Source organism: Podarcis bocagei, assembly GCF_964188305.1.
Source record: "Podarcis bocagei genome assembly, chromosome: 11".
NCBI lineage: Eukaryota > Metazoa > Chordata > Lepidosauria > Squamata > Lacertidae > Podarcis > Podarcis bocagei.
Genome location: NC_138136.1, coordinates 50978463 through 51005975, shown reverse-complemented (window position 1 = coordinate 51005975; position 27513 = coordinate 50978463). Strand labels below are relative to the sequence as shown.

Sequence of the window (27513 nt, the reverse complement as noted above, 5' to 3'; positions counted from 1 at the left end):
TCCAGTGCTATGAATTTATTGATTGCGAGATCCAACCAGCTTTGAAAACAAGGCATGCACAATCATCACAGAAATGTAACAGTGAGAAGAATAAGAGAAATCTGACCAGGCAAGGTCCTACAGCAACGACCCAGAGCACACACACCCCATACTTTGCTCCAGTTAAATTAGTCTGATAACTAAAAACCATTTTCATAACACTTGCTGGAAAGAGGAGGAACAATGACGTCAGTCAGCTTCATCACCTGAAAGCTCCTCTAATTTTCAGTTGGCCCCTCTTTCCTAAGAAACCCAAGACATTCAGTGGGTAGGATAAGCAAGAAACCGAGAAGGGTCAAAGGACCTTCTCAAAACTTCAGTTCCCGGGGTTCTGGGAATGCAAGCTGTATCAGACCATCTTTCTGAACTGCGTAACAAGAGGCATGTTGAAAAGCAACTTAACCGAGTGTGAAACACAGGAGGCTTCTGCCAAGAGAACATTTGCTGAAAACGTTTTGATGGAACTGGGAGTCTGGACAGCAGCCATCCTTACTTGGGCAAGTGAAGTCATCAATTAGTGCCATGTTCAAAATGCAGATATAATGAAAATACAGTGACAGGAAGGGATCCTTATGGGTACAATTGCTTAGGGTTGATTTTTCAATGTTGTCCGAAGCAGGGAATATCCTACCACACAAGAGGTACACAGGATTTTCACATGAAAGGCTAAAAGAAAAAAGACCATCATATTCTTCACCCTAATCTCACCCATTAGGGAATAGTAGGTTACTACGGCTTAGAGCTGCAGTAACTTTAGGGCAGCATTTTGTTAATGAAGAAATTTTTCAAGGCAGAGTTAAAGGGCCCGACCTCTGCCCAGCCACCACTTCTAAGAATTCAGGCTGAAAATTTTTAAGGAAGGAGGTAAAAGGTATCTAGAGTTTAGTTCTCCTCTCAGTTGGGTGGTTCTTTACACTGTAATGCTTTTATCATTCTAGTCACTCTGCCAAGCTGAGTGTTTTGTTGGGGAGAACAGTATCATCTCTACATTTCAGCTGTTTACCTGAAGAATGGAGATGGCATGATTTTCTTACGAACTCTGATGTTGGATTGGGAAAACGTTTAAACTGGATGCTACTGACCACGGCCAAAATAGCTGGAGGGCTTAGTTTGTCCCTCAGGGTAGCAGTACACTATCCCAGATTATTGTATTAGATATATTATATTATGTTACACTGTGCACTTACTAATGAATTTTGTTTTGGGGAGAAAACTCAAATATTCCCTTTTCAAAAGCCCTGCTTCTGGCTCCTTTTTACCAAACAACCCGATTATTTTATGGGCTCTGCGCTGCTACAGAAGTGCATTTCTCAAGTACTGCACACTGCTCGTTTATCCTAGCAATCAATAAGTTAAAATGCATCAATAGGATTGAGGAGGGGAGAAAATCTGGGAAAGGAGGAGAAAGAAGGGTTTTCTGAAATCAGTGGACTGCAATTCAAATTTCCAGATTCTCATTTGGAAAAGGTTGGGAGGTAGAAAAAGGAAAAGAAGTTGATCTCTTGGATTTCCTGTCAGGATGGCTTTATAAGGATGATGAGATGTGCCCTGTGGAGGGTTTTGCTTAAAGACTGCTGGACTTTTGCCACAAGAGCAACATTGGTTAAGGTTTGCAGCGCTGGACAAAGCGTGGGTACAGACACACATCCCGGATATGGTGCCTGTTCAGGATCCAGGTGAGGAATCTTTCCAAGCCCAGGCCATAGCCACCGTGAGGGCACGTGCCGTATTTACGCTGCAAAGCCAAACGAGAAAGAAACAAGTCACTCGACGGATGGACAGGTGGAAAGAACACCCACAAACACGCCTGTCTCCAGCCATCTCGCAGCCTGATCCCAAGAGCAGTGCCCTGGTGCCAGCATACCCAAAATTACTGTATTTTTTGCTCCATAAGACACACTTTTTTCCTCCTAAAAAGTAAGGGGAAATGTCTGTGCGTCTTACGGAGCGAATGCGTGGTCCCTGGAGCCGAATTGCCCAGGGGCAAAAAACAGATCGTGCTTTTTTTTTAAGAAAGAGGGAAGGGGGTGTTGAAACAAAGCCGGCAAGCGATCGGAGGGAGATAAGGGACTCTGGCGATAAAGGAGGCTGCCTGGGAGGGGGAGGTAAAAGCCCATGGATCCTCAGGGTTTTTGCATTGGGTCACCCCAAATTCACCATCAGATCACATAGCATGTCCATGGCTACAGCCTGCACACACAAAAAAAATCAAGGACCCACTGTTTCGTGGGGCCGCAATGGCGCAAAAACGTAGTTACAAAGCATGGATCCACATGGATTCTCAGGATTTTTGCACTGGGCTACCCCAAACTCACCATCAAATCACATATGTCTGCGGCCACAAAAATCATACACCCACTGTTTCGTTCAGAATATTTTTTTGTTTTCCTCCTCTAAAAACTAGGTGCGTCTTATGGTCGGGTATTTGCATTTATATCCCCCGTCCATCCTCAGAAGTGGTGCGGTGGCACCAAAGCGAGCAGTTAGGAGGGTACCAGCACCTCAAGCTTTTGCCTAGCACTGGCAATCACAAACAAAATCCGCCCCCTGCACTCCACCTAAGACCCCTCTGTCAGCCCTGACGTGCTGCCGCCTTGGGTCACCGGCTGGGGTTAAGATCAGCCCGATTGGCCCACGCTCCCTAGACACACGGCGTTTTCAAAACCAGCGTCAGTTCAGCAAATTATGAAACAAACAAGTTAAGGAAAGACAACACCTCCCCAAGGTTTTGAACGCTACAGTTGAGGCCACACAGCAGAACTCCGTGTCAGGAATGGCAATGGGAAATTGCACGAATCGGAACGAATTGCTCCTTCGGCGAGTGGGGTGGGGGAGTAGGGGAGCCAGCCCCCTGCTACAGAAACCAGCCATCTGCAACGTACAATGTGTCAAGCATGACCATTTGGGTCACCCAGCAGCTGGAGAAAAAGGAGGCAGCCCCTAAGCGAGAGCGTTTCAAATTCCTCCTGCCAGATGAGCCCTCCAAGTTGCAGTTCAGAAGAATCTGAAGAAGCAGAAGTAGCCGTTCGCAAGAGGGGGCAGCAGCTGCCAGGAGGGAGGAGCAGGAGTTCCCCTCTCGGTCCTCCATCCTCCTTACCCAGCATGCTATGGGTTTGTGAATGCGTTGACATGGTTTCGAATGAAGAGGCATGGCCGTATGTGGGGTCCAAAATAGGCAAGACACCCTTTCCAGGGAAAACTCCCAGCGCAAAAGATCAGGGAATAGATTTATCCTCATCAAATTTGCTCCAACATCCTAGACTCATCGCTGCCTCTGGCTTGGTTGTACACAGAAAACATAAAGCCAGGTGGGAAATGTGAAAAAACAACAACTTTTAAGCCCTTTAAAGACTAACTGGCCTGCCAAACGTTTGCTGTTGCCTTGGTCTACGACTCTGTGTGTTGCGTTTGAGCATGGTGGCTGTGCGGCAACAGTTGGCCAAAGGAACAAGACCATCAACACGCACCTGGTCGGTGTACCAATAATAAGGCGTGGGGTCAATCCCTTCTCTCTTGTAGCCTTCCAGCAGCTCATCGCTGTCCCAAATACGCATTGAGCCTCCAACGATCTCGCCGACGTTAGGCATCAACACATCAACCTAAAAAGAGGCAGGACGAAGCATGTTGAACAGTTTAAGCAAGAGCCAGATAATTAATAATAATAATAAATTTTATTTATACCCCGTCCTCCCCAGCCAAGACCAGGCTCAGGGAGGCTAAACACCAGGTATAACACAATTGATTAAAATACAACATTAAAATGCAGCCTCATTTCAGCAGAAACTCAAATCAACAACTTTTTGGGAATGAAAACGTCAAATCTTCACCAAGGCCAACTATCCAGACTGGTCCTATGTGGGCCAGAAAAAAAGCCAGGGAAGTCCCCAAATAGGAGTTCCATCACAGAAGGAGAAAGGAAAAAGGAAAGAGGGGGAGGGGATCAAGTTAATTAGCTGCTGGACCATTTGTGGCCCACCAGGCGTTTCCTCAAACCCAGTTTCTGTGGCTCCCAGGTGGGTTGGAGACTTCCTACGACTGGACTGAAAGTACAGCTCCTCTCCCTGCCAAGCAAAAACATTCCTCTTCTTGTGTTGCACCCCCCACCCCCCACCCAGACTTCTCATGGAGGAGGCACATGAAGAAGAGCCTTAGATGATGATCTCAGGGTCCAGGTCAGTTCATATGGGGAGAGGCGGTCCTTGAGGTATTGCGGTCCTGAGCCATTGATGGCTTTATAGGTCAAAACCAGCACTTTGAATTTGGGCCTAGAAACTAATTGGCAGCCAGTGCAGTCAGACCAGGATTTGTGTTAAATGCTCAAACCATCTTGCCCCAGTGAGCGACCTGACCATGGAATTGTGCACCAGCTGAAGTTTCTGAACAGTCTTCAGGGGCAGCCCCACATATAATGTGATGCAGTTATCTATCTTAGAGGTTACCAGAGCATAACTGATAGGCTATCCCAGTCCAGATAGGAACACAGCTGGGCCATCATCTAAAGCTTATGGAAGGCACTCAGCACCACGAAGCCCAGCAGAGATTATCGCAGGATTATATACAGGAGCCAGCACAGGTTAGAGCCTATGTGTCGCTAGAAACATACAATGTTTTTTTCTATGGAGTAAGAGCTACTCTACACAGAACTGAGTGGCAGAATTCTAAGCTCTTATCACTTCAAGACTTCAGGTGGAAGTGGTGCTAAAGGCTGGACCATAGTTCAAAAGAGATTCCCTGCCAGTGGCGTAGCATGGGTTGTCAGCACCCGGGGCAAGGCAAGTAATGTGCGCCCCCTAACCCATGGATTTGCGCCCCCTAACCCTACCCCCCAGATGTTGTGCCCGGTGTGGCCGGCCCCCCTGCACCCCCCACGCTACGCCACTGTTCCCTGCATGTAGAAAACGAGCCCATCAGAAAGAAATTTAACACAGCTCTCTCCGATGTGCTAAATTACTACATGCAGGGAACACTCAAAACACATAGTGAGTCTCCTACCTGCAATTTGACGTGACACAGTCTTACTACTTCTATTCTGCAGACTGTTCTGACCAGACCTCATTCAGCAAGTGCCAGAAATCAAGGGATGCTCATGCATGTGTGATGTAACCCTTAAAAAGCAGGGTTTCCCACACCTGGGTCCACAGTTGCTTTGGGACTACAATTCCCATCATCCCTGAGCACTGGGTCCTGCTAGCTAGGGATGACAGGAGTTGTAGTCCAAAACCAGCTAGAGACCCAAGTTTGGAAAACCCTTCCTTAAAGTATAGCTCAGTGACATTGTACACCAGCCTCTTAATGTAGTTAAAACAACTGGAAAACAAGGCTTGCTTCAAGAGGAGTGTTCTGCTCTAATGATTACATTGGTTGCAAGAACCCTCTAACCCTTACGTTCACGCCTCTCTTAAAATATATCTACGCAGCCTTTTAACAGAGGGCAAAAACACCCATTAAGAAGATGTCTTAACAGCTCCGTCCCTCCCCAGGCTTAGCCCCTGCATGGGATATGTGCGGGGAATGCAAACTGACAGATTCAGTAAGGCGGGGATCCTCAGGGCAGCGCTGCATGTAGAAAGACTTTATCTCAGCAGGAAATCGACACAGCAAGATTGGCTCATTAATGGCGTCCGTCATCTGTCTCTCGGGGGCCTCTGGAATATCCTACAGACAGGGAACAAGACTTATTATTAGCTCATCTACTGCCTAAGAACACCTCTTGCCATGCTTCCGCTCATTAAGCCACTTCCCTGCTCAAGGGAACTGTTTCTCCAGCCACCCTGGCATTTCACGTTACTTGCCGCTACTTATTTATATAGAGATTGCAAACTCAGCTTGCGATTTGGAACGCCCGTTGTTTTGACTAGGCAACCAATAAATCAGGTGTGTGGGGAACCTTTGGCCATCCAGGTGTTGCAGAACTACAACTCCCATCACCCACCGCAAGCATGGCTTGGGATGATGGGAATTGTAGTTGGGGGTTCCTCTACCTGCAATACGTGCTTAGATATACATGCCGGACTCCCTCTTCAAACCACTTATCACCCGGCAGCCGAGAAGCAAATTGGGGCTGGGGCTGATGCGAGTTCGAATCCAAAGTATCTGCATGGCACCAGGTTGTGCAAGGCTGCTATAGGCTAATAGCAAACTCATTCTCCAAATATGCCTCATAGAGCTAAAACAGCTACAAGAGAGAGGCACCAGCAGGTTTTTTGGGGGGGGGCAGGGGAACCTACATAGTTTACAGGAATACAATACAATATTTGAGGGGGAATCCCTTAAAAAGAGGCGGGAGACTTGAAGTGGAAACACAGAACTGTATTTGCTATCTACTCCATCTGGAAACGGACTGGAAGCCAGTGTAGCTGTTGTTAACTTGGGAGTCACGTATTCCATTTAACTGGCCTTCCTGGTCAACTGCTTGGATGCAGAAATCTGCCCATGTCTGCAAACAACCTTCTTCTGCATGGCAGCCCCACACAGAACACTTAGCAAGCAATGCAATAGATTTTGAAGGAACACAAGTGGACAAAAGCAGGCTGAACAGGAACCCAAGAGGCTCACCTCTCCAAATTCGTAGTATGTGCCGTCTTCCTTCTTCACGTTATTCTCCTTCAGCCATACAAGGGCATCTGTGTAGTTCATCCGTTTGAAAGGGCGCTTCGGGGGCTCAAAGTTCTGCAAACACAGAGGAAGGAAAAGGCCTGAGGAAGACCACAAAAGCAACAATTTGCAAAGGCAAGTTATGGTAGCTTGTGGACGAAAGTATAAAGGTAAAGGGACCCCTGACCGTTAGGTCCAGTCATGGCCGACTCTGGGGTTGCGGCACTCATCTCGCTTTATTGGCCGAGGGAGCCGGTGTACAGCTTCCGGGTCATGTGGCCAGCATGGCTAAGCTGCTTCTGGTGAACCAAGGCAGTGCATAGAAACGCCGTTTACCTTCCCGCCGGAGCGGTACCTATTTATCTACTTGCACTTTGACGTGCTTTCGAACTGCTAGGTGGGCAGGAGCAGGGACTGAGCAATGGGAGCTCACCCCATCGCGGGGATTCGAACCGCCGACCTTCTGATCGGCAAGTCCTAGGCTCTGTGGTTTAACCCACAGCGCCACCCGCGTCCCGGACCAAAGTATACAAGTAACTTAATAATAATAATTAAAACAATACACATTTATTTCATCATCTTTGTACCCCAACCATCCTCACAAGATGGGAGCTCTGATCAGCTTACAGTATAAAGTAGGTCTCTTTGGGTTGTAAGCAGTGCTTTTTTCTGGGGGGTACACAGGGGTACGCATACCCCTAAATGTTTTGTGAATCTAATGGGAGAAGAAACTATAAAAAAAAGTTTCTTCTCTAGCACGGTGAATTGTCAGTTCTGTTGCTACCCCCGATGGCAGCCTCATTTCCTTTCCTGGTGTCTCCAGAGCTTCAGATGGAAGTGAGCGTTTAATGTGTGAAGCAGTGTGGAATGTGGATGTGTGGTGTTTTACTGATTAAAGTTTGGCCTCATTGAGGGGCAGTGTTTCAATATGAGATGTCAGTGCAAACAACCTCATGCCAATATGGAAGCTGCTGTGAGCTGTCAACTACGTAATATGAGGTAATGCATGCCCTTTGTACTTTTGTCCATTTACTGTATTCATTTCCCACCCAAATTTGATGGTGCTTTTCTCAAGTAAAAATGAGTACCAGCCCTAAACATTTTTTTTAAGGAAAAAAGCTCTGGTTATAAGTCACTTTGGGTTGCCTTGGGCCCCTGAAGATTTAGAAGCAAAGACGCTTTAGTAAAAACAGGAGAACTTTGGTTTTTCACGCTGCCACTTACTGGGTTGAGGGCATAAAGCATGTCAGCCGCTGGGGATTTCAGGACTCTGTCCACTACATCACAGACCAGGTCCTCGAGACGGTTCAGCAGGTCTTCAAAGGTCATGAAAGGGCATTCTGCTTCAATGTGTGTGTATCTGCAGGAGAACATTGACGCCTTCAATATAAAACACGTTGGGAACTCGCAGTCTTATTGCCTGCAAACTGCTTCCCCTCAACTTGCCAACAAAGGTCTGTATAGTTAAAGCTATGGTTTTCCAAGTAGTGATGTATGGAAGTGAGAGCTGGACCATAAAGAAGGCTGATCGCCAAAGAATTGATGCTTTTGAATTATGGTGCTGGAGGAAACTCTTGAGAGTCCCATGGACTGCAAGATCAAACGTATCCATTCTTCAGGAAATCAGCCCTGAGTGCTCACTAAAAGGACAGATCGTGAAGCTGAGGCTCCAATACTTTGGCCACCTCATGAGAAGAGAAGACTTCCTGGAAAGACCCTGATGTTGGGAAAGATGGAGGGCACGAGGAGAAGGGGACGGCAGAGGACGAGATGGTTGGACAGTGTTCTCGAAGCTACCAGCAGGAGTTTGACCAAACTCCGGGAGGCAGTGGAAGACAGGAGTGCCTGGCGTGCTCTGGTCCATGGGGTCACAAAGAGTCGGACACGACTAAACAACAACAAAAGCACCAGCTGAGCACCTTTTCTTTAAACACAGCCTTGCAAACGGTGGCTTATTAGACTGAGATCACAACATGGGAACTGCGCTAAACAGGACTCAGTGTGGCTCACAACTCTAAAAGATAGGCAGGTATCTGTCTCTTCGTGGCGCTGCTGCAGAGGTGGAAAGAGGCATCTGAACTGAACTTCTCCCTTCTACGTACCTATGAAAAGCTGACAAGGCTAGGCCCAAAAACCTCTGCAACTCAGCCTCATGACCTCAGTCGGTCAAATATATATATTTTTTTTTAAGTCGACACACAGAAAGTGCTCAACAGTCAGTTGTTACTAACAACCTGCAGGCCACTTCCTAATTGCTCTGAAACGGCACAAAACCACTCTGTGCAAAATTATTAGGGGTGCTGGTTTTGACCTTTAAAGCCCTATGCGGCCTAGGACCCACGTACCTACGGGACCGCCTCTCCTGGTATGCCCCGCGGAGGACCTTAAGGTCCACAAATGACAACACCTTGGAGGTCCCAAGTCGTAAGGTGGTTAGACTGGTCTCAACTAGGGCCAGAGCCAGGGCCTTTTCAGTACTGGCCCTGACTTGGTGGAACGCTCTGTCAGAAGAGACTAGGGCCCTGCGAGACATCTTTCCGCAGGGCCTGCAAGACAGCTGTTCCGCCTGGCCTTTGGTTTGGACTCAGTCTGACCCTTATGTTTCCCTCCCCTTATCTATGGGCTACTATTAAAATGAAACTACATTTTAAATGATATTTTAACCTGTATTTTAAATTGGGGGTTTTTTTAATTGTAATTTTACTGGTGTTAGCTGCTGGGTATAAATAAAAATGTATTATTTATTATTATTATTATTATTACTATTGTTAAAAGAAAAAAGAAGAAAGCAGCAATAATAATAAATGGCATGCCCTCCCCCTCACACAGAAAATCTCCCAGTGTTCGTGTGGGTGGACTGAGGAGCAGATTTAGAAGATGTCCGGTTCCTAGGACACCCTCTGCATGAGCTTTAGAAAGATAACCACTCCCGACCAAGCCCGTCCCATTTTGGTAGGTTGCCGAATGATTGCCCCTTTGTTCTAGCCTTATCAGTTGGCGGTGCTGACCTTGCCCTGGGCACTGGCAACTCACGCTACAACACTGCTCTGCCCTATACATCAGGTGTGAGCAATCTTTGGCCCTCCTGACACTGCTGAACTACAGCAAGCCCGCAACAGACATAGGGGTTAAGTTTCGGATTATCATGCCTAAAACCAAAATTGTACATAGCCAATGGGAGGTGGCAAAGTCTTTTTTCCTGAACGCTCAACCCCTTTTTAATTTTCTTTCTTGTTTTGTTTTGCCAAATCTGAACGCGCACAAGTTAAATATGTTCCAGTTACAGATAGGTAGCCGTGTTGGTCTGCCATAGTCAAAATAAAAAAAATTCCTTCCAGTAGCACCTTAAAGACCAACTAAGTTAGTTCTTGGTATGAGCTTTCGTGTGCATGCACACTTCTTCAGATACCTAGCTACTATGGATGTCGAATCTCTGTATACCAACATCCCACACAACAATGGTTTACAAGCTATAAGGAACACCATTTCAGATAAAACCACAGCGGAAAGGTATCTGAAGAAGTGTGCATGCACACGAAAGCTCATACCAAGAACTAACTTAGTTGGTCTTTAAGGTGCTACTGGAAGGAATTTTTTTAAGTTAAATGTGTGTGTGTGTGCAAGTTGCAGGCTTTCTGTTCAATTCCCACCATCCCTGGCCATTCACTGTCTGAGGATTATGGGGTTTGTAATTCAGGAATATTTGAAGGGCTATAAAAGGTTCCCCTGCTCTGCCACAAAAAGGGTCTCTTACTCAGCCAGATGCCTGCGGGTCCGAGACTGCTCAGCCCGGTAGGACTGGGCAATGCAGAAAGTGTCCCCCAGGGCAGGGATGCAAGTTTCCAGATACAGCTGGGAGGACTGTGTCAAAAAGGCTTCTTCGCCAAAATAGTCCATCTTGAACAGAGTGGAGCCTCCTTCAACCTGCGTTTGGACCAGCGTTGGAGGGGTGACCTAGAAGGGAAGCAGAAATGAGATTATGCATGTACTGAGTAACACCATTTCCTGTCTACCTCCGAAGAGCTAACTTAAGCCCGAGAGCTAAATGTTGGATTCTTTGTGTACAGTTCAGAAAGAACAAGACAGAAGTAGTCTGCTGTATCAAAAGCAAGAGAGAAATCTAATAAAGAAGAACTTTTTTTTAAAAAAAGTTTTATTAAAACATTTTACATCACGATTAAAAAGCAAACTACAGTCGTACCTTGGAAGTTGAACGGAATCCGTTCCGGAAGTCCGTTCGACTTCCAAAACATTCAAAAACCAAATTGTGTGTTCTGATTGGCCGCAGGAAGCTCCTGCAGCCAATCAGAAGCCGTGGAAGCCCCTTTGGATGTTCAGGTTCCAAAAGAATGTTCGCAAACTGGAACAATCACTTCCGGGTTTGTGGTGTTTGGGAACCAAAACATCCCAGTACCAAGGTGTTTGTGATCCAAGGTACGACTGTAAATCTTAACAGAAAATAGTAAGAAAAGAGAAGAGGAAAAAAGAGCTAATAATAACTTTATAATAGGCTGCAGATGTACTTCTTGGAGTGGGAAGGGGGATCCCAGAGACTGGAGATCCTTCCTTTAAGATCAGCGAAGCAGCAGATCTACTTACTTCGTAATACCCTCGGTCGAAGAAGTGATCCCTGAAGCACTGGACAACCACGGAGCGCACTTTGAAGATCCTGCTCATGTTCTCTCCTCGAATCATCATGTGCCGGTTGTTCAGCTGCACGTCCACATCTGACTCTTCATTGACAAGGTTATCAGCCCCACCAGCGGGAGCCAGGCCAATGAGCTCCCAGTAGTCGCAACACAGCTCATGGCCTCCTGGAGCCTGTGGTTGGGTGTGGGCATAGGTTGAAAGAGAAAGAGATGGAAGCACAAATATTATGCTCTGTTAAAATCACCTGCAACTACCAACAAGGCTCTCTGTACCAGCAAACAACAGCACATCAGGTGGTCCAAAGTCCACTTGTGATGGGTCTAGAAGCCTTTCGCAAGGAATATCTCTACTCACTCAGAGATATATTTACAGTCCTTATTTACAAAGGTACAGAGCATAGCTTCATGCATCCGAATCCTCAGTAGCAGATCCAGGAAGTGGGAGGTTTCTGCTCCTCCTCCAGCAGAGGAGCTTGGGAAGCCCCAAACGCCTCCTTTGTTCCCTACGTTTTAACCCCCTCCTGTCCTGTGCCGAAGGAATGGGCACTGAGTCTCCCTCTGTCCCTGAACTAGTCAAGTGGTGTTGCTGCTCTCCAGCATCCGGGAGTGTCCTCGCCGCTTGAGTCCCTTCCGCTTGCTTGTCCTCCTCTCCCTCTCCTGCCTTTTCTAAAGGCTCCTGTTCTTCCCCTTACCTCAGCTCTGGGGCATTCCCCAGCAGCCCCTTGACACACATGCAGAGATTATTTTATTTTATATATATATATATATATATATAAAAGATTTTGTTGATTTACAAAAGTGTGCGATGTCTCTCTCTCATGTTTTTTCCCCATGTAACATTTTTACAAATCAGTTTCATTCGTTGAGACATTAGGAAGAAAAGGGGGGAAGAGGTGGGGGGGGAGAGATGGGAGGGTCGGGTGGCGATGTTTCTATTTCACTACATGTAGGGTTTGGTGTCAGCGTTGCTTGTGCAGGTTCTCTGCTTGTGTTCCTTTGGTGGTGAGAGAGGTTGGGGTTGGCCTAGGGTGTGGTTGTTCATTTGTGGTTGGCTGTGGTGGTCTTTGTTTTCATGTCTTGAGTGGGGTGGGTGGGTGTTTTGGATCAGGTTAGCCATATTGATTTGTGTGCTGTTGGTGGATTTTTGTCATTGTCACATGCAGAGATTAAAATGGGACACGGACACACCTGAAAGCCCCCTCCTCCTTCTAAGGTCCACACAAGCCCTTTCTCTTCTCCTGAACTTCACGCAAAAGACCACAAAGGGGGATTTCTAACTGTGTTAAGCTGAAACCTTCCCGCAATCAGGTTTCCCAATCAGTTGAACACAGTTATAAGACTCTTCCTGCAGATCTCCAAATTAAGTGTGCAAAGATCAGGAGAGGATGGGGGTCGTCCCCCTACTCCCTTTACAGAGCTACAGTTTCCAGCGTGGTTTATCAATCAGTCCCTCTTCTCAAAGAAATCTGGGAATTGTAGCTCTGGGAGGGGAACAGGGGAGTACCAAGCACTCTTAACAAAAACTAAAGCTCCCAGGATTCTTTGCTTTTTTGGCGGGGGGGGGGGGGTGAGCCATGACTGTTAAAGTGGTATGGTACTACTTTAAATCAACTGTGCAGATGGAGCCGGAGATTCAGGAAACAAGAACTTGAGTGTGGGAGGCATCCCCTGACAGGATGATTTTGCACTGTTTTATTCTTTATATCTGAGCTAATACAACATGGCTGGTACTGAACATATCCCAAAGGCCAATGCGTTATTTCTCAGGCAAATTAAATTCTTTCTCTAGATAACTCCACAAGCTCCCCCTGCTGGTTAATATTACAGGTTTCATTTCCTGCGAATTTATAAGGAGCGTCTCCACCCGCATCGTTCAGCCTGGACACTGAGGTCCGGCTCTTGAGGGCCTACTGGTGGTTCCCTCATTGCGAGGTTACAGGGAACCAGGCAGAGGGCCTTCTCGGTAGTGGCGCCCGCCCTGTGGAACGCCCTCCCATCAGATGTCAAGGAAATAAACAACTATCTGACTTTTAGAAGACATCTGAAGGAAGCCCTGTTTAGGGAAGTTTTTAATGTTTGATGTTTTATTGTGTTTTAAATATTCTGTTGGAAGCCGCCCAGAGTGGCTGGGGAGGCCTGGCCAGATGGGTGGGGTATAATAAATTAGATTATTATTATTACTTAAAACTATGTATCACAATGGAAAAACCAGACTTGAGGGATTAACACCATCAAAATTCTTTCCTTCAATGATAATATCCCATTTAACCAGCTTGGCAGTCCTTTGTTCTTGAGATGGTGGGGTGTTGTGGGGGGGGGATGACTTTCAATGAATATATTTAGCATGTGAATAACACGTGTGATGTTGACACAGGGCTACAGCAGCACTTAACCGCCATACATGCTGTATTTCTGGCTTTGAAACCAAGATAACCCATTTGTTTGCATTCCCATCTCCACATCAGAGCTATATAGTCAACAGAATTATGGTCTTTGGGACTAAATGACTTCCAGCTGCTAGCAGCAGAAACTGCAAGTCTTGAGCACTCTTCTCGCTCTCAAAACACTGAACAGAGCCTCAAAATCAAACCTGGCTTTACAGACACTTTGAGACCTTATCCAGAAATGCTCTAGCTGTGAGACATCATTAGCAGTTGCTAGTCACCATGTTTCTCACAAGAAAAAACACCAACAGCAAATCAGTTTACACAATCAACTTCTGAAACTTAACCAAGGCCAGCCATGTCATCTGCAAATCTCTACTGGTTTCCAAAGCCTGTCCGATCATCTCCTGGAGCAATACCATGCTTGGAAGAGGATGACAACAACAACAACTTATTATTTATACCCCGCCCATCTGGCTGGGTTTCCCCAGCCACTCTGGGCGGCTTCCAACAAAATATTAAAATACAATAGTCTATTAAACATTAAAAGCTTCCCTAAACTAAAACAAAAAAACAAACATTCCCTACCACCTGCAGAACAGGGAGGCCATTTTGACTGGCAGTGACTCTCCAGGGGTTCAGATAAGGGGCTTCCCCAGCCCCACCAGGTAATGCCAAACGGAAGACCTTTGGAATGCAAAGCAAACTCTCTACCTTCCAGCTAGAGCCCTTCCCTTGACAGGAGCAAGGAGAGAGCATGCAGACTCCCTTACTCACCTGTTTGCCTTCTGGAAGAAGGTTCAGAGTTCCATAGATAGCAATGGTGCTCTCGGTTGAGAGGACAACTCCATTGTAACACTGGCACTAGAAGGGAGAGAACCAGAGGAGGAAATTCAGGCTGTGTGGGCTAGGCTTTTACCTGGTTTCTTTTATTTTTTAAAGAGCAGATGGGAGCGCACCACTCCCAAGGAAACACTGAGAATGCTTCATCACAAAAGCCAAGAGTTGTCTCTCGCTTAGGGATGGAGGAGGAATCCATAGATTGTGAATTCCAAAGACGACTCGTCTGATTTGATCTGGGCAGATTCATGATGCAGATCAGATCCCGAGTCCAGGCAGGTTTCAGCGCTACCTCTTCCCCTCACCCCTTTTAATTGTTCTGCAAAACCCCAGATATCATGGAGGAGCTAGCACACTGATTTTCCTACTGCCATTTTCACCTTGAACAGAGAAAGTTCCTCCAGGGAGAAAGAGAACTTGACAATGTTCCATTGCTCTCAGAAGGAACTGTATAGGAAAAAAAGACACGGACGCACCCATGTAAGAACTTGGGGCGGCCATGTTTGAGCCATAGAATTCCATTTGTAGTAAGGTCCCATCGCTCCCTTTTGTTCTCTCTTTGTGGTTCCCAAACTTTCTTCTCACCAGACCGCTTGAAGATTTCTGAGGGTCTTAAGAGATCTTGATGGACCACTTAATCATTATTTTTCTGCCTGTTTTAGCGATTGTAATCCAATGATCGCTGCAGTCTTGTCCCACTCAACTTCCGGTGGGCCGCCATATTCTGAGGACAGAGCACCCCAGAACTGGGACGGACTGGATCGTAATGGGTCCTCTTCTAAACTTTCCACACCCGAACATTATTTAATTTCCTCTCCAAAATGTGTGTTGGCTGCACCGCATTGCTGGACCACAACTCCCATCATCCTTGACCTATCAAAAGGACTCAAAGATGCTGCACATCCAGACCTCCTCCTCAGCCTCTTTCTCTGTATTATTGTTAACTTGTGGCCCTGGGGGTTTGGGAGTGGAAGAAGAGTAAAAGCAAGGGGTGGTGTGTGTGTGTGTGTGTTGGAGACAGAAGGGTGAGAAGAGTGTGTGTGTGTTTGTGTGTGCGCGCGCGCGCGTGCGTGCCCACACACACTCACACACCTTTAAAGCAGCTTACCAGTTCGTCTGACAAGACACATTGAAGGAATCCTGTGCCGTCTCTTAATACAATAAACATCAAGTTCTTCCCTAGCAAAAAAGAAGCGTTAAGTGTTAGAATTTAAATTCCCTTTCGTTGAAAGGCATCCTTTATCCCCTTCCATCCCAAACCCTCAAAACTATTTCTACTATTAAAAAACAAAACAAGGAAGATAAATATTCCCGGGGGGGGGGGGGAGAGAGAGACGTCCCATGACACCTTAAATACATATATGATTTTATTTTGTGGAGAAGAGCTTGGAACTGCATGTGAAAGAAGCATGGAGAGAAAGAGGGAACACATATTATCCTGAACACAGGTACAAGTGCTTGTGTGGAAAAGGGTTTATACTTGTTAATTTGTGCAGCTCGCCTACTGTGTACACAGACTATATACTCGTCAAATGTAGTGTGTGAGGATCGAAAGCAAGAGAGATAAACTAAGGATGAATCCACACACAGGGAAAACCCCACTATAAATAAGTCAGAAATTAAATCGTTATAATAAAAGAAAAAAAGTTACGGAAAATTGCAAAGAATTAATTTTTTGCTCTCCAGCTCCATCTGCTGTTGCATGTTTAAAATGCATTCAAAAGCTGTTTTTTTGTTTTTTAAACTAATGTAGCCGAGTCCTAACCAGCCAAGCCTTCCAGGGTGTTCTAAGAAACAAGTGAAGTCAAGGAGCCTGCTATTATCACTATATTATCACCAGAATGCGGCAGCTAGACTGGTAACTGGGAGTGGCAGCCGGGACCATATAACACCGGTCCTGAAAGACCTACACTGGCACCCAGGACGTTTCCGAGCACAATTCAAAGTGTTGGTGCTGACCTTTAAAGCCCTAAATGGCCTCGGCCCAGTATACCTGAAGGAGCGTCTCCACCCCCATCGTTCTGCCCGGACGCTGAGGTCCAGCACCGAGGGCCTTCTGGCGGTTCCCTCCCTGCGAGAAGTGGAGGTTACAGGGAACCAGGCAGAGGGCCTACTTGGTAGTGGCACCCACCCTGTGGAACACCCTCCCATCTGATATCAAGGAAATAAACAACTATTTGACTTTTAGAAGACATCTGAAGGCAGCCCTGTTTAGGGAAGTTTTTAATGTTTGATGTTTTATTGTGTTTTAAATATTCTGTTGAAAGCAGCCCAGAGTGGCTGGGGAAACCCAGCCAGATGGGCGGGGGTATAAGTAATAAATAAATAAATAAATAAATAATAGTTTCTTGTTTCTTTTTTTCCTTTCTCCTCCTGTGAAGAGGCTGCATTTTATTGTTTTAATCTTGTGTTTTAATCTTGTTTTTAAGTTGTATTCATTATTATTATTATTGGTTGTTAGCCACCCTGAGCCCAGCCTTGGCTGGGAAGGGCGGGGTATAAATAAAATTTATTATTATTATTATTATTATTAATCGCTTAATGCCAAAATAGGCTTCTAAGCAGTTTGAATAGTACAAAAACACAAAAATATAAACTTCTATAATTCAAGATGCAATACAGCAACCCCATTAAAGTATTACTGTACTTAAAATATGCACGATAAAAATAAGTCTACATGCACAGATGCAAAGGACTACAGAGCTCACCAGGGATCTTACACCCTCACAAGGAAATTAAACTAACTGTGCAGCTCTGAACTATTGGTTTCAGTTTGCAAACAGCGGAGCTGAAAGGCCCATGAAATAAAAAAGGAGCGTCACATTCTGTGCAGAGACCAAATGCATGCAAGGTAAGAACTAAGTCATTTTCTGAGGGGAAAGTGCTCTGAAACAGCAGCCCAAGTCTTAACAAAAGATAGGCTGCTTTGATAAGATACGTACCACGAACTACGTCAGTCTACTAAATTAAACTGGCTTTCCCTAAGGAAGCTTCAACTTGAAGTTTTGCAACGATGCTGGTTCTCTCACAAATTTTCTAGGCTTCAATCCTTTTGAGGGGCAGTTTGTTGTTCCCCCTTTACAGAACTGGTTCCTTTTAACACGGCACTCACCTTGTCTACGCAGCCTGTGGACCCAGCCAAAGACCTTGACTCTCTCTCCTCTGTGGGCCTCTAAGTGACGAATTTTCACCTGTTAGAAAGCAGCTGAGTAAGTTGTTTTTCTTTGAAAATATTATCAAGATATACACACAGATTGCTTGCCTAACACCGAATCAAGAATACGAAAGAAACTCTCCTTGAGTGTTGTTGCTTTTTTCCTCAGATACCGTTTACAATACCTTAAGCATTAAAAGCAAAGCAAGACACATTAGAAAAACTCCAAGTCTCGCCAGTTGTATCAGGACCAACCAATCTATGTCACAAGACAAGGAGCAAATACCGCATTTTTCACTCCATAAGACGCACCTAGTTTTTACAGGAGGAAAACAAGAAAAAAAATATTCTGAACGAAACAGTGGATGTGGCCGCAGACATGTGATCTGACAGTGAGTTTGGGGTAGCCCAATGCAAAAATCCTGAGAATCCATGTGGATCTGTGCTTTGTAACCGTGTTTTTGTGCCATTGCAGCCCCAGGCAACAGTGGGTGCGTGATTTTTTTGGTGCAGGCTGTAGCCATGGACATGCTATGTGATCTGATGGTGAACTTGGGGTGACCCAATGCAAAAATCCTGAGGATCCATGGGCTTTAAAGCAGCCAACCGGACAGGAGCCGCTTACAGGTGTGTAAGCAGCTCCTCTCCCGCTTTGCTGCTTCAAAGTGAGCCACGGAGGAGGGAAGGAAGGGGAACCATGGATCCTCTGCTCGCGACTGCAGCAGGATCCCCCCGCCATCCGTAGGCATTCACACCATAAGACGCACAGACATTTCCCCATACCTTTTAGGAGGGAAAAAGTGTGTCTTATGGAGCGAAAAATACGGTAGTTTGAGTCTAACCTCAAATGTGTCAAAGTCTAGATGGATTTCCTGGTCTGCTCTTTTTGGTGGAAGGAAAAACATTCTTTCCAATCCAATTCTCCTGCCAGAGGAGGTGGAATGATTCAGTGAGCTGGGAAGCCAATTCCATGCATTTCTGCAAGCTAAATTTGGCAGCCTGCCTGGACACAAGCACTCAAGGTCACTTTCCACAGCTAACACATGGCGGCTGCAACCCCACGCATGCTTTGTTGTTGTTGTTTAAGTCGTTTAGTCGTGTCCGACTCTTTGTGACCCCCTGGACCAGAGCACGCCAGGCACTTCTGTCCTCCACTGCCTCCTGCAGTTTGATCAAACTCATGCTGGTAAGCTTCGAGAACACTGTCCAACCATCTCGTCCTCTGTCGTCCCCTTCTCCTTGTGCCCTCCATCTTTCCCAACATCAGGGTCTTTTCCAAGGAGTCTTCTCTTCTCATGAGGTGGCCAAAGTATTGGAGCCTCAGCTTCAGGATCTGTCCTTCCAGTGAGCACTCAGGGCTGATTTCCTTAAGAATGGATATGTTTGATCTTCTTGCAGTCCATGGGACTCTCAAGAGTCTCCTCCAGCACCATAATTCAAAAGCATCAATTCTTCGGCGATCAGCCTTCTTTATGGTCCAGCTCTTATGATCTTATGGTCCACACATGCTTATTGGACAGAAAAGCCCTAAAGCACCATCATCAAATTTCTTAAACCCTGAATCACCGGCAGATTCCAGGGTGAGGTTACAACAATTTGAAATTCAGTATCAACAACAGTTAAAACAGATTACAGGAAGACGTTTCAGGTGCTGAAGAGTTCCATTTTTAGCATTCACCAAAAGCTGTATAATACCTCTGTGGGGAAGAAATTCTACAACTCAGGGGTTGCCACAGAGAATGCCCCCCCCAAACCTGATGGCAGCAGAACGACTATGAGGGCCCCTTCTGCTGATTTTAACAACCAAGAAGGTTTGTAGGGAAGGAGGCAGTCTCTCAAGATAGTTTGGGCCTAAGTTGGAGCATGCTGATAAAAATTTTACACATCACTTGGGAAGACAGGCGAACTAATGCCAGCGTACTGGAAGAAGCAGAGATCGCCAGTGTCAAAGCAATGATTCTTCAACATCCAACTTTGTTGGACTGGTCATGTTGTGCGGCTGCCTGATTTATCGTCCTCCAAAGCAACTACTCTATTCCGAACTTAAAAATGGAAAGCGTAATGCTGGTGGTCAACAAAAGAGGTTTAAAAATTCTCTCAAGGCAAATCTAAAAAAAATGTAGTATAAGCACCGACAACTGGGAAACACTGGCCTGCAAGCGCTCCAATTGGAGAACAGCCTTTACTAAAGGTGTCAGGGTTTTTGAAGACACTCGAACTCAGGACGAAAGGGAGAAACACGCTAAGAGGAAGGCACGCTTGGCAAACCCACACCATGATCAACTCCCGCCCGGAAACCTATGTCCCCACTGTGGAAGGACGTGTGGATCCAGAATTGGCCTCCACAGTCACTTGCGGACTCACTATTAAAACCGTGTTCATGGAAGACAATCTTACTCAGGTACGCGTGATCGCCAAAGAAGATAGTTGCCCTTTAAGCATCCAGTCATATGATCTGGGAAGGGTTCCCCACTACCACTTCAGGGCATGCTTGGGACTGAAGCAGAGATTTTAATCTGCGTTAAGGCATGGATCCAGAGGCTAACATAATTTGACATCTGCAGGGCCTGTAAGACAGAGTTGTTCTGCCTGGCCTTTGGCTTGGAATCAACTTGATCCCCTCCCCCTCTTTCCTTTCTCCTTCTGTGATGAACTGTTTTGGGGGACTTCCCTAGCTTTTTTCTGGCTCACGTAGGACCAGTCTGGTGAAGATTTGACATTTTCATCCCCAAAAAAGTTTTTGATTTGAGTTTCTATTGAAATGAGGCTGCATTTTAATGTTGTATTTTAATCTTGTTTTTAAGTTGTATTTTAATCAATTGTTTACATAACTAGATGATCCCTTCCAATTCCACGATTCTCAGCATCTGGTATTCAAAGGCACATTGACAGCGGGGGTAGAATATAGCCACTGTGGCTAGCAGCCATTGTTATATACGCTTATCCTCCATGCATTTGTCTAATGATCCAGATGTTTAGAAATACTTGGGTTTCTAACCCCGAAAAAAGAGAGCTAAGTTTATTTTTAATGTGCTAAACTATAAACATGCACAATACAGATTCCCATTCAACGTTTGGACCCTCCTACTATCGCTTTAAATCAGGGGTGTGGATCATGGGCTACACTGTTGGGCAAGGGACGTGGGTGGTGCTGTGGTCTAAACCACTGAGCCTCTTGGGCTTGCCGATCAGACGGTCGGCGGTTCAAATCCCCGCAACGGAGTGAGCTCCCATTGCTCTGTCCCAGCTCCTGCCAACCTAGCAGTTCGAAAGCACACCAGTGCAAGTAGATAAATAGGTACTGCTGAGGTAGGAAGGTAAACAGCGTTTCCGTGCGCTCTTGTTTCTGTCACGGTGTTCCATTGCACCAGCAGCAGTTTTGTCATGCTGGCCACATGATCCAGAAAGATGTCTGTGGACAAACACCGACTCCCTTGGCCTGAAAGTGAGATGAGTGCTACAACCCCATAGCCGCCTTTGACTGGACTTAACCGTCCAGGGTTCCTTTACCTTTTTCTTTTCTATATACTGTTGGACTCCCAATCCCATGGGTCAGGGATGATGGGATGAGTTGGTAGACCAATATATGGAAGCAACCACATTGCCTACACCCCCTAGCGTATGTCATTTAAAAGGGCTCTCCCCCACCCCCTGAAAAGAGCTGGTTAAGGTTGTCTGCACAAGCATTCAAGCTTTACTCACACATTTGGGCTCTGGGAGACTGGGGTCATTCTTAATGATTATCTTCTTTGCTTCCTCCAAGTTCTTTTCACGGCGCAAGAGATCTTCTTCCTGCGGGTTGTTTTAAAGAGTGGTTTAGTCGAGACTCTACTCTGAATGCAAGCGTGTGGGGAGTGATCTGGGAACACTAGAACCAATGGAAACGTTAGCATTAAGGCCCCATTTGAGCTACAGCTCCCAGAATTCCCTGGGGGGAATTGTTAAACCGCCACTGGGAGTCTTGAAGATGCCACAAGAAAAAGGAGCAACGTTTGCAAACCTTACCTCTTTCTTTTCTCTAGCTTCAGCTTTTTGTTGTTCCCTGTGCCACAGCTTTTTGACATTCTTCAGCTGGGTCTTGGAAATGGTATCCCATCTCTAGGGCAGATGAAAAGAAGAGAAAGTGAAAGCATAAAGAAGAGAGTTACGCTTTCGCTTTCCAATGAAAACATAAAACCCCAGAGTCCATCTAGTGGCCAACAAGATGGCTCAAAAGTTCCTTAGAACTATCATCCCCTTTCCCCAATGTTCAGAAAATAAGTGCTATTATTTACACTGTCAAAACTTCACCATCCAGGAGCAAGGAGTTATCCAGCAAGATTGAGAGAACCCCAAAGTTTTGCAGAAACACAATATATTAGCAAAAGCAGGAGGAGGAGGAAAATAACATAATGGAGTCTCAGGGAAAGGGTGTGGCTGGCTGACTGGTATAGGGAACAGAGTACTCCACGCTGCAACATTTTGTCGCAGGTACCTTTTTGTCACTGTTGATTAATCCTCCACCGATTTGTTTCATCCCCCTTTAAAGCTAACCAAGCGAGTGCAAATTCTTATGTGTTGGTGTGCAAACTCTATATTTTGTCTGTCCTGAACCTACTGCCAATCAAAACCAAATCCTTTCACCGTGGAAACGGCAGAAAAACACCCATTAATACTCAACCTCGTCTTTTTTTTGCGAGTCCACGTAGATCGTAGGAAACGGCTCCTTTCCAGCAGACAGCAAAGCCTTTAAAAAGAGAAAAGGATGGAATAAGTTTTGTTTTATTTTTTAAGACAGCTAGTTCTAAAAGCAGGGGCAGCCAGGGCACTGCCAGACTACAACTCCCAAAATGTGCCTGGCACATTTTGAATGCTGCCCTCAATGCTCTTTGGAACCCCATTGTGCAGACAAATGTTAAGGATACGCGAAGCAGGCAATCACAGACATTGTGCAAACTGCTGCCAGCACCGTTGCACCAAAGACTTTCCAGCTGCCGTAACCCACAGAATAAGCTCACTGATTGGCCTTGGATGTGAACTCCTGGGAGAAAATGGGAGAACCAAAACTGGGCTAGTCAGGTACCTTCAGAGCAGTTTTGTAAGGCTTCTCCTGCGACCCGTCTCCAGTAACGTCACTTCCCTCTCGATCAGAGACATAGACCTCTCCTGTAAAAGCAGGCATGGAAATTAGGAGCCTTACACATAGCACACATTCATTCACACAGAGATCCATTTACACAAAACTGTTGCTTTGCGCTCGATAATGTTTAATAGACTACAGTGGTACCTCGGGTTAAGTACTTAATTCGTTCCAGAGATCCGTTCTTAACCTGAAACTGTTCTTAACCTGAAGCACCACTTAAGCTAATGGGGCCTCCTGCTGCTGCCGCGCTGCGAGAGCACGAGTTCTGTTCTCATCCTGAAGCAAAGTTCTTAACCTGAGGTACTATTTCTGGGTTAGCGAAGTCTGTAACCTGAAGCGTATGTAACCCGAGGTACCACTGTATTGTATTTTAATATTCTGTTGGAAGCCGCCCAGAGTGGCTGGGGAAACCCAGCCAGATGGGCGGGGTATAAATAAATTATTTGTTGTTGTTGTTGTTGTTGTTGTTGTTGTTGTTGTTGTTGTTGTTACCTCTAAAAACTGGTGGGGAACCTCTGTTTCTGCTCTGGAGGCCCCAAGACTCTCAGCTCCCTTCACAGCCGACCACCGGCCAGGCTGGATGGGGCTTAAGGGAGCTGGCAGTCCAACATCTGAAGATGGAGACTGTCGATGGATCAGACTCGGCTAGGAGAACATGCAGAGAAGAAGGTACTAATCTCCTCTCTGGAATGGCTACCAATGAACTCGTTCTCTGAGCAACAACTCTTAGGTAGCCCAAACAGCTCCACCCATACACAAAAGAATGGCATTAGTAGGTGTGGAGGAAGCATATAATAAGGCAGGGGTAGGTAACCTAGGGACGCGGGTGGCGCTGTGGGTTAAACCACAGAGCCTAGGGCTTGCAAATCAGAAGGTCGGTGGTTCGAATCCCCAAGACAGGGTGAGCTCCCGTTGCTCAGTCCCAGCTCCTGCCAACCTAGCAGTTCGAAAGCATGCCAATGCAAGTAGATAAATGGGTACCGCTCCAGTGGGAAAGTAAACGGCGTTTCCGGGCACTGCTCTGGTTCGCCAGAAGCGGCTTAGTCATGCTGGCCACATGACCCAGAAGCTGTACGTTGGCTCCCTCGGCCAGTAAAGCGAAATGAGCACCGCAACCCCAGAGTCGGTCACGACTGGACCTAATGGTCAGGGATCCCTTTACCTTTAGGTAACCTAAGGCCTGGGGGCCGGATGCGGCCCAATCGCCTTCTCAATCCGGCCCACGGACGGTCTGGGAATCAGTGTGTTTTTACATGAGTAGAATGTGTCCTTTCATTTAAAATGCATCTCTAGGTTATTTGTGGGGCACAGCAATTTCTTCCTTTCCCCCCACCTTCAAAATATAGTCTGCCCCCCCACAAGGTCTGAGGAACGGTGGACCTGAGGGACAGCTGAAAAAGGTTGCTGATGCCTGTAATAAGGCATCCAAGACCCTTCAAGGACCCTCACCAAGTGAGGCAGACCAGGCGGCTGTGGCCAAAATCAAGCTTTTCTATTGCGGCACCATCCTTCCCAAACAAGCCCAGTATTAAAGACTTCAATGTCCTTTTGGCTCTAAAAAGAAGATTCTGTACAGTTTCGGTTTTATTATCTATAATGATTTGTCTGTTTTCCCCTCCACCTCTATGTCTTTAGCTGTTCCTATTTTATCTTCTAGATTCAGGGAGGTAGCCCTGTTGGTCTGACGCAGTCGAAATAAATAAAAATATTGTCCAGTAGCACCTTAGACACCTATGTTCGGGGTATAAGCTTTTGTATGCATGCACGTATCTGAAGAAGTGTGCATGCACACGAAAGCTTATACCCAGAACAAACTTAGTTGGTCTCTAAGGTGCTACTGGACATTTAAAAAAAAAATTCTAAAGATAGTTTTCTGTTTAAGTTACATTATAGTCCAAAAGCTATTCATCGGGAAATAAGGATTTGTTTTAAGTTTTTCATGTGTGCTAAAACTCAGTCTAACTTTTTGTTTCATTTTTAAAAAAAAGTTTAACCACATCAGTTAACAAACATGGATACATATGCTATAATGTTATTGCTTTAGTTAAATAAAATTGTTTAAATTGTTATTAAGGAAATGATTATTTTTCTTCTTCCAATAAAGTACAGCATAAGTTGTCCAAATATAAACAGTTAACTTACTAAACCTCACAAGAATTTCATAATTATCTGTCTATGTATTTTTAATAGTACAGTATAACCAAATCAGCAATTTTTGATACAACTGTAAAAACAACTCTGAAAATTTATTATGCAAAAAATGAAACCTTCCTCTGGTTGTAAATATTAAGATTATACCAGCAAGAATAAGTCTTTCTGTAAAAAAGAAAGAAAGATTTAAATCAAGTCTTACTGACTAGTGATTTAAATCGTGATTTAAATCGATTTGAATTAAATGAAATCCACCCTGCACAATTGTCCACCGTTCACCCCAGTAACACTCCATTTGCACACCGAGGCCTTATTAGGCTCTTTTTTGGGATGGCGAGGGTCCTTCCTCTTAAATATCTGACATTTATTACCTTCCCACCCCCCAAGCCTGGACGTCGCTTGGCACACCCAACATGAGTAATAAAAACGGAAGGAGGAGCCCCGTTTCCAAGCGCCAGAACATGTCTGGCAGGTTGAACCCCGACTTTCCAACCCCCCAGGATGACTCTGGTAGCTGCATTTCTTTAACTCATTGCTACAAGCCGCTTTTCCCGACAAGAGGCTGGCTGGAAGGAGACAGAAGAGCGTCAGGTCCATCCTCCCTTGCACCGATTGCCTGCGTTGCAAGGGGGGAAAGCGGACGTGGCTATAGCGCAGGCAGGGGGAATAGGTGACTACAAGAAAAGGTCCCCTGCCCCGAGGCACCAGCAAACCTATACAATCGCGTGCAGCGCCTCTTCCCAAGGAAAGCAGGGGAAGAAGGGCGGGTCTATAAGTGGCCATTTAAATCCTTTAACACCAGCCGCTAGCTGATCTTTTTTTAAACAGCTGCCGATGGGGAAAGGAAAGGTCTAGGGCGCACGGAGCGCGCAGCCAAACGCCTCGGGGCCTTGAAATCTGGTTCCGACGCGTGGAGATGGCGGGCCCCTCATTCATCCGAGGCCAGGGCTGCAGTTGCTACAATGGCAAAAGGAGGAGGAGGACGCGCATCTTTTGTTCCTGGGCCCTTTCCGCAGCTGCGCCATCTCACCCAACGTGAATAATTTCTATTATTATTCTTATTGCTTATGAACGAGACAGGAACTCCGCCTGCCCTTGCCAGATCCTAGGGCCTTTTTTTCTGAAGGCTTCCCTGCCGGGCTCTCTTTGCCAGACACACACACACACACACACACACACACACACACACACACACACACAAAACTCACCCAGGGCCAGCGCGCCCGTCTGCTTGAGGATCTCCAAAGACATCGCTGCTCCTGCGCGCCGCGCGCCCCTCGAACCAGACAGGTGGCGGCCGCCTCTTTCCCTTTCCTTTTCAAGAAGGGGATTGCGCTTCCGGGCAGGGAGATTGCATCAGGCCTGCCCGCCCACAAGTCCGCCCTTGCCGCAAAGCGAGGCCGGCTGCCGCAGCAGTCGCTGCTGCCCCGCTTTGCGCTCCGCCGCGACGTCGCCACCCATTGCGCGCCGCTTGCGTCAGGAGCGGGATGCGGGGACTTATTTTATTATTATTATTATTAATTTCCATTACCGCTTTATAATTTCAAGGGGGGTGGGAGGAAGATTCGAAACGGTTTGCGTCAGTTAAATCCGAAGTGAAACGTCGCTGGAGAAAGTCAAAGTATACGTTCAAATGTAATGATCAGGAAGCTAAAATATTATATTAAAACAGTGTTTCCCAAGGCCGGATTTAGGTTTGACGAGGCCCCAAGCTACTGAAGGTAGTGGGGCCCTTTATATGTCCTTCATCAACAACAAATTGTCGCTGTTTTTTGTGTTGAATACAGTATATATGCTATATACAGTATATGCTATATGGTAATTTATGGATGTAATAGGTATCGAAAGCAGGCTTCCTCAACCTCCAGATGTTTTGGGACTACAGTTCCCATCATCCCTGACCACTAGTCCTGCTAGCTAGGGATCATGGGAGTTATGCTGGTTTTGCAAATTGCAGAATATGAGAGTATGCATGAGTTTGTGTGCATATTTGTTTTAAATTTGCATGCTTGAATCATGAAAGTTCATGTTGTAATAAACCCCTGCAAGTTCCTTGTAATTTTTTTGCTGCTGGCTTAGCTACTCTTATGTAGTTTTCTTTAAAAAAAAGCTGTCTATCTTAAGGGGGAAAGCTGTATATGTAGTTTATTAAACACACATTTTTCACTCCTCTGTAGCAAGGAAAGCAAGATGCTTGTCATCATCTAGCACAGTAGTTCCTAATTAAATATTGCGGGCTCCATGTTTTTCAGAAGCCAAACCATGGACCCCCTACTTTTGAACATTTTGATATTTCAGGTTACAGACTCTGCTAACCCAGAAATAGTACCTTGGGTTAAGAACTTTGCTTCAGGATGAGAACAGAAATCGTGCTCCGGCGGCACGGCGGCAGTGGGAGGCCCGATTAGCTAAAATGGTGCTTCAGGTTAAGAACAGCTTCAGGTTAAGAACGGACCTCCGGAATGAATTAAGTACTTAACCTGAGGTACCACTGTATATTCTAGCTATCTAAAGTCAGGTCTCTGAGGAGACCTCTAGTGGTGAAATGTCAAACTTCACTTTCAGCAGATTTTTGAGCTA

General features: G+C 45.9%; 1 protein-coding gene across 1 annotated transcript; it reads right to left on the bottom strand.

The window, feature by feature from the left end:
* On the bottom strand, positions 1 to 26330 carry NARS1 (asparaginyl-tRNA synthetase 1). The gene is made up of 15 exons (XM_081212948.1): positions 26142 to 26330; positions 22723 to 22805; positions 22321 to 22386; positions 21666 to 21758; positions 21363 to 21452; positions 17619 to 17697; positions 15615 to 15685; positions 14444 to 14530; positions 11233 to 11454; positions 10388 to 10587; positions 7858 to 7993; positions 6595 to 6708; positions 5563 to 5694; positions 3507 to 3638; positions 1 to 1774 (listed from the first exon to the last, which is right to left on the bottom strand). The coding sequence occupies exons 1-15, from the start codon at positions 26182 to 26184 to the stop codon at positions 1643 to 1645; spliced, it is 1680 nt and encodes a 559-aa protein (XP_081069074.1). The 5' UTR covers positions 26185 to 26330; the 3' UTR covers positions 1 to 1642.
* Positions 26331 to 27513: the final 1183 nt, after the last annotated feature.

Excerpts from the sequence above, each read along its gene's own strand:
- NARS1 (XM_081212948.1), bottom strand. The coding sequence starts at position 26,184 with ATGTCTTTGGAGATCCTCAAGCAGACGGGCGCGCTGGCCCTGG. Across the intron at positions 22,387-22,722 it reads CTTACAAAACTGCTCTGAAG|GCTTTGCTGTCTGCTGGAAA; the intron begins GTACCTGACTAG and ends CTCTTTTTAAAG. Across the intron at positions 7,994-10,387 it reads ACCCGCAGGCATCTGGCTGA|ATACACACACATTGAAGCAG; the intron begins GTAAGAGACCCT and ends GTTCTCCTGCAG.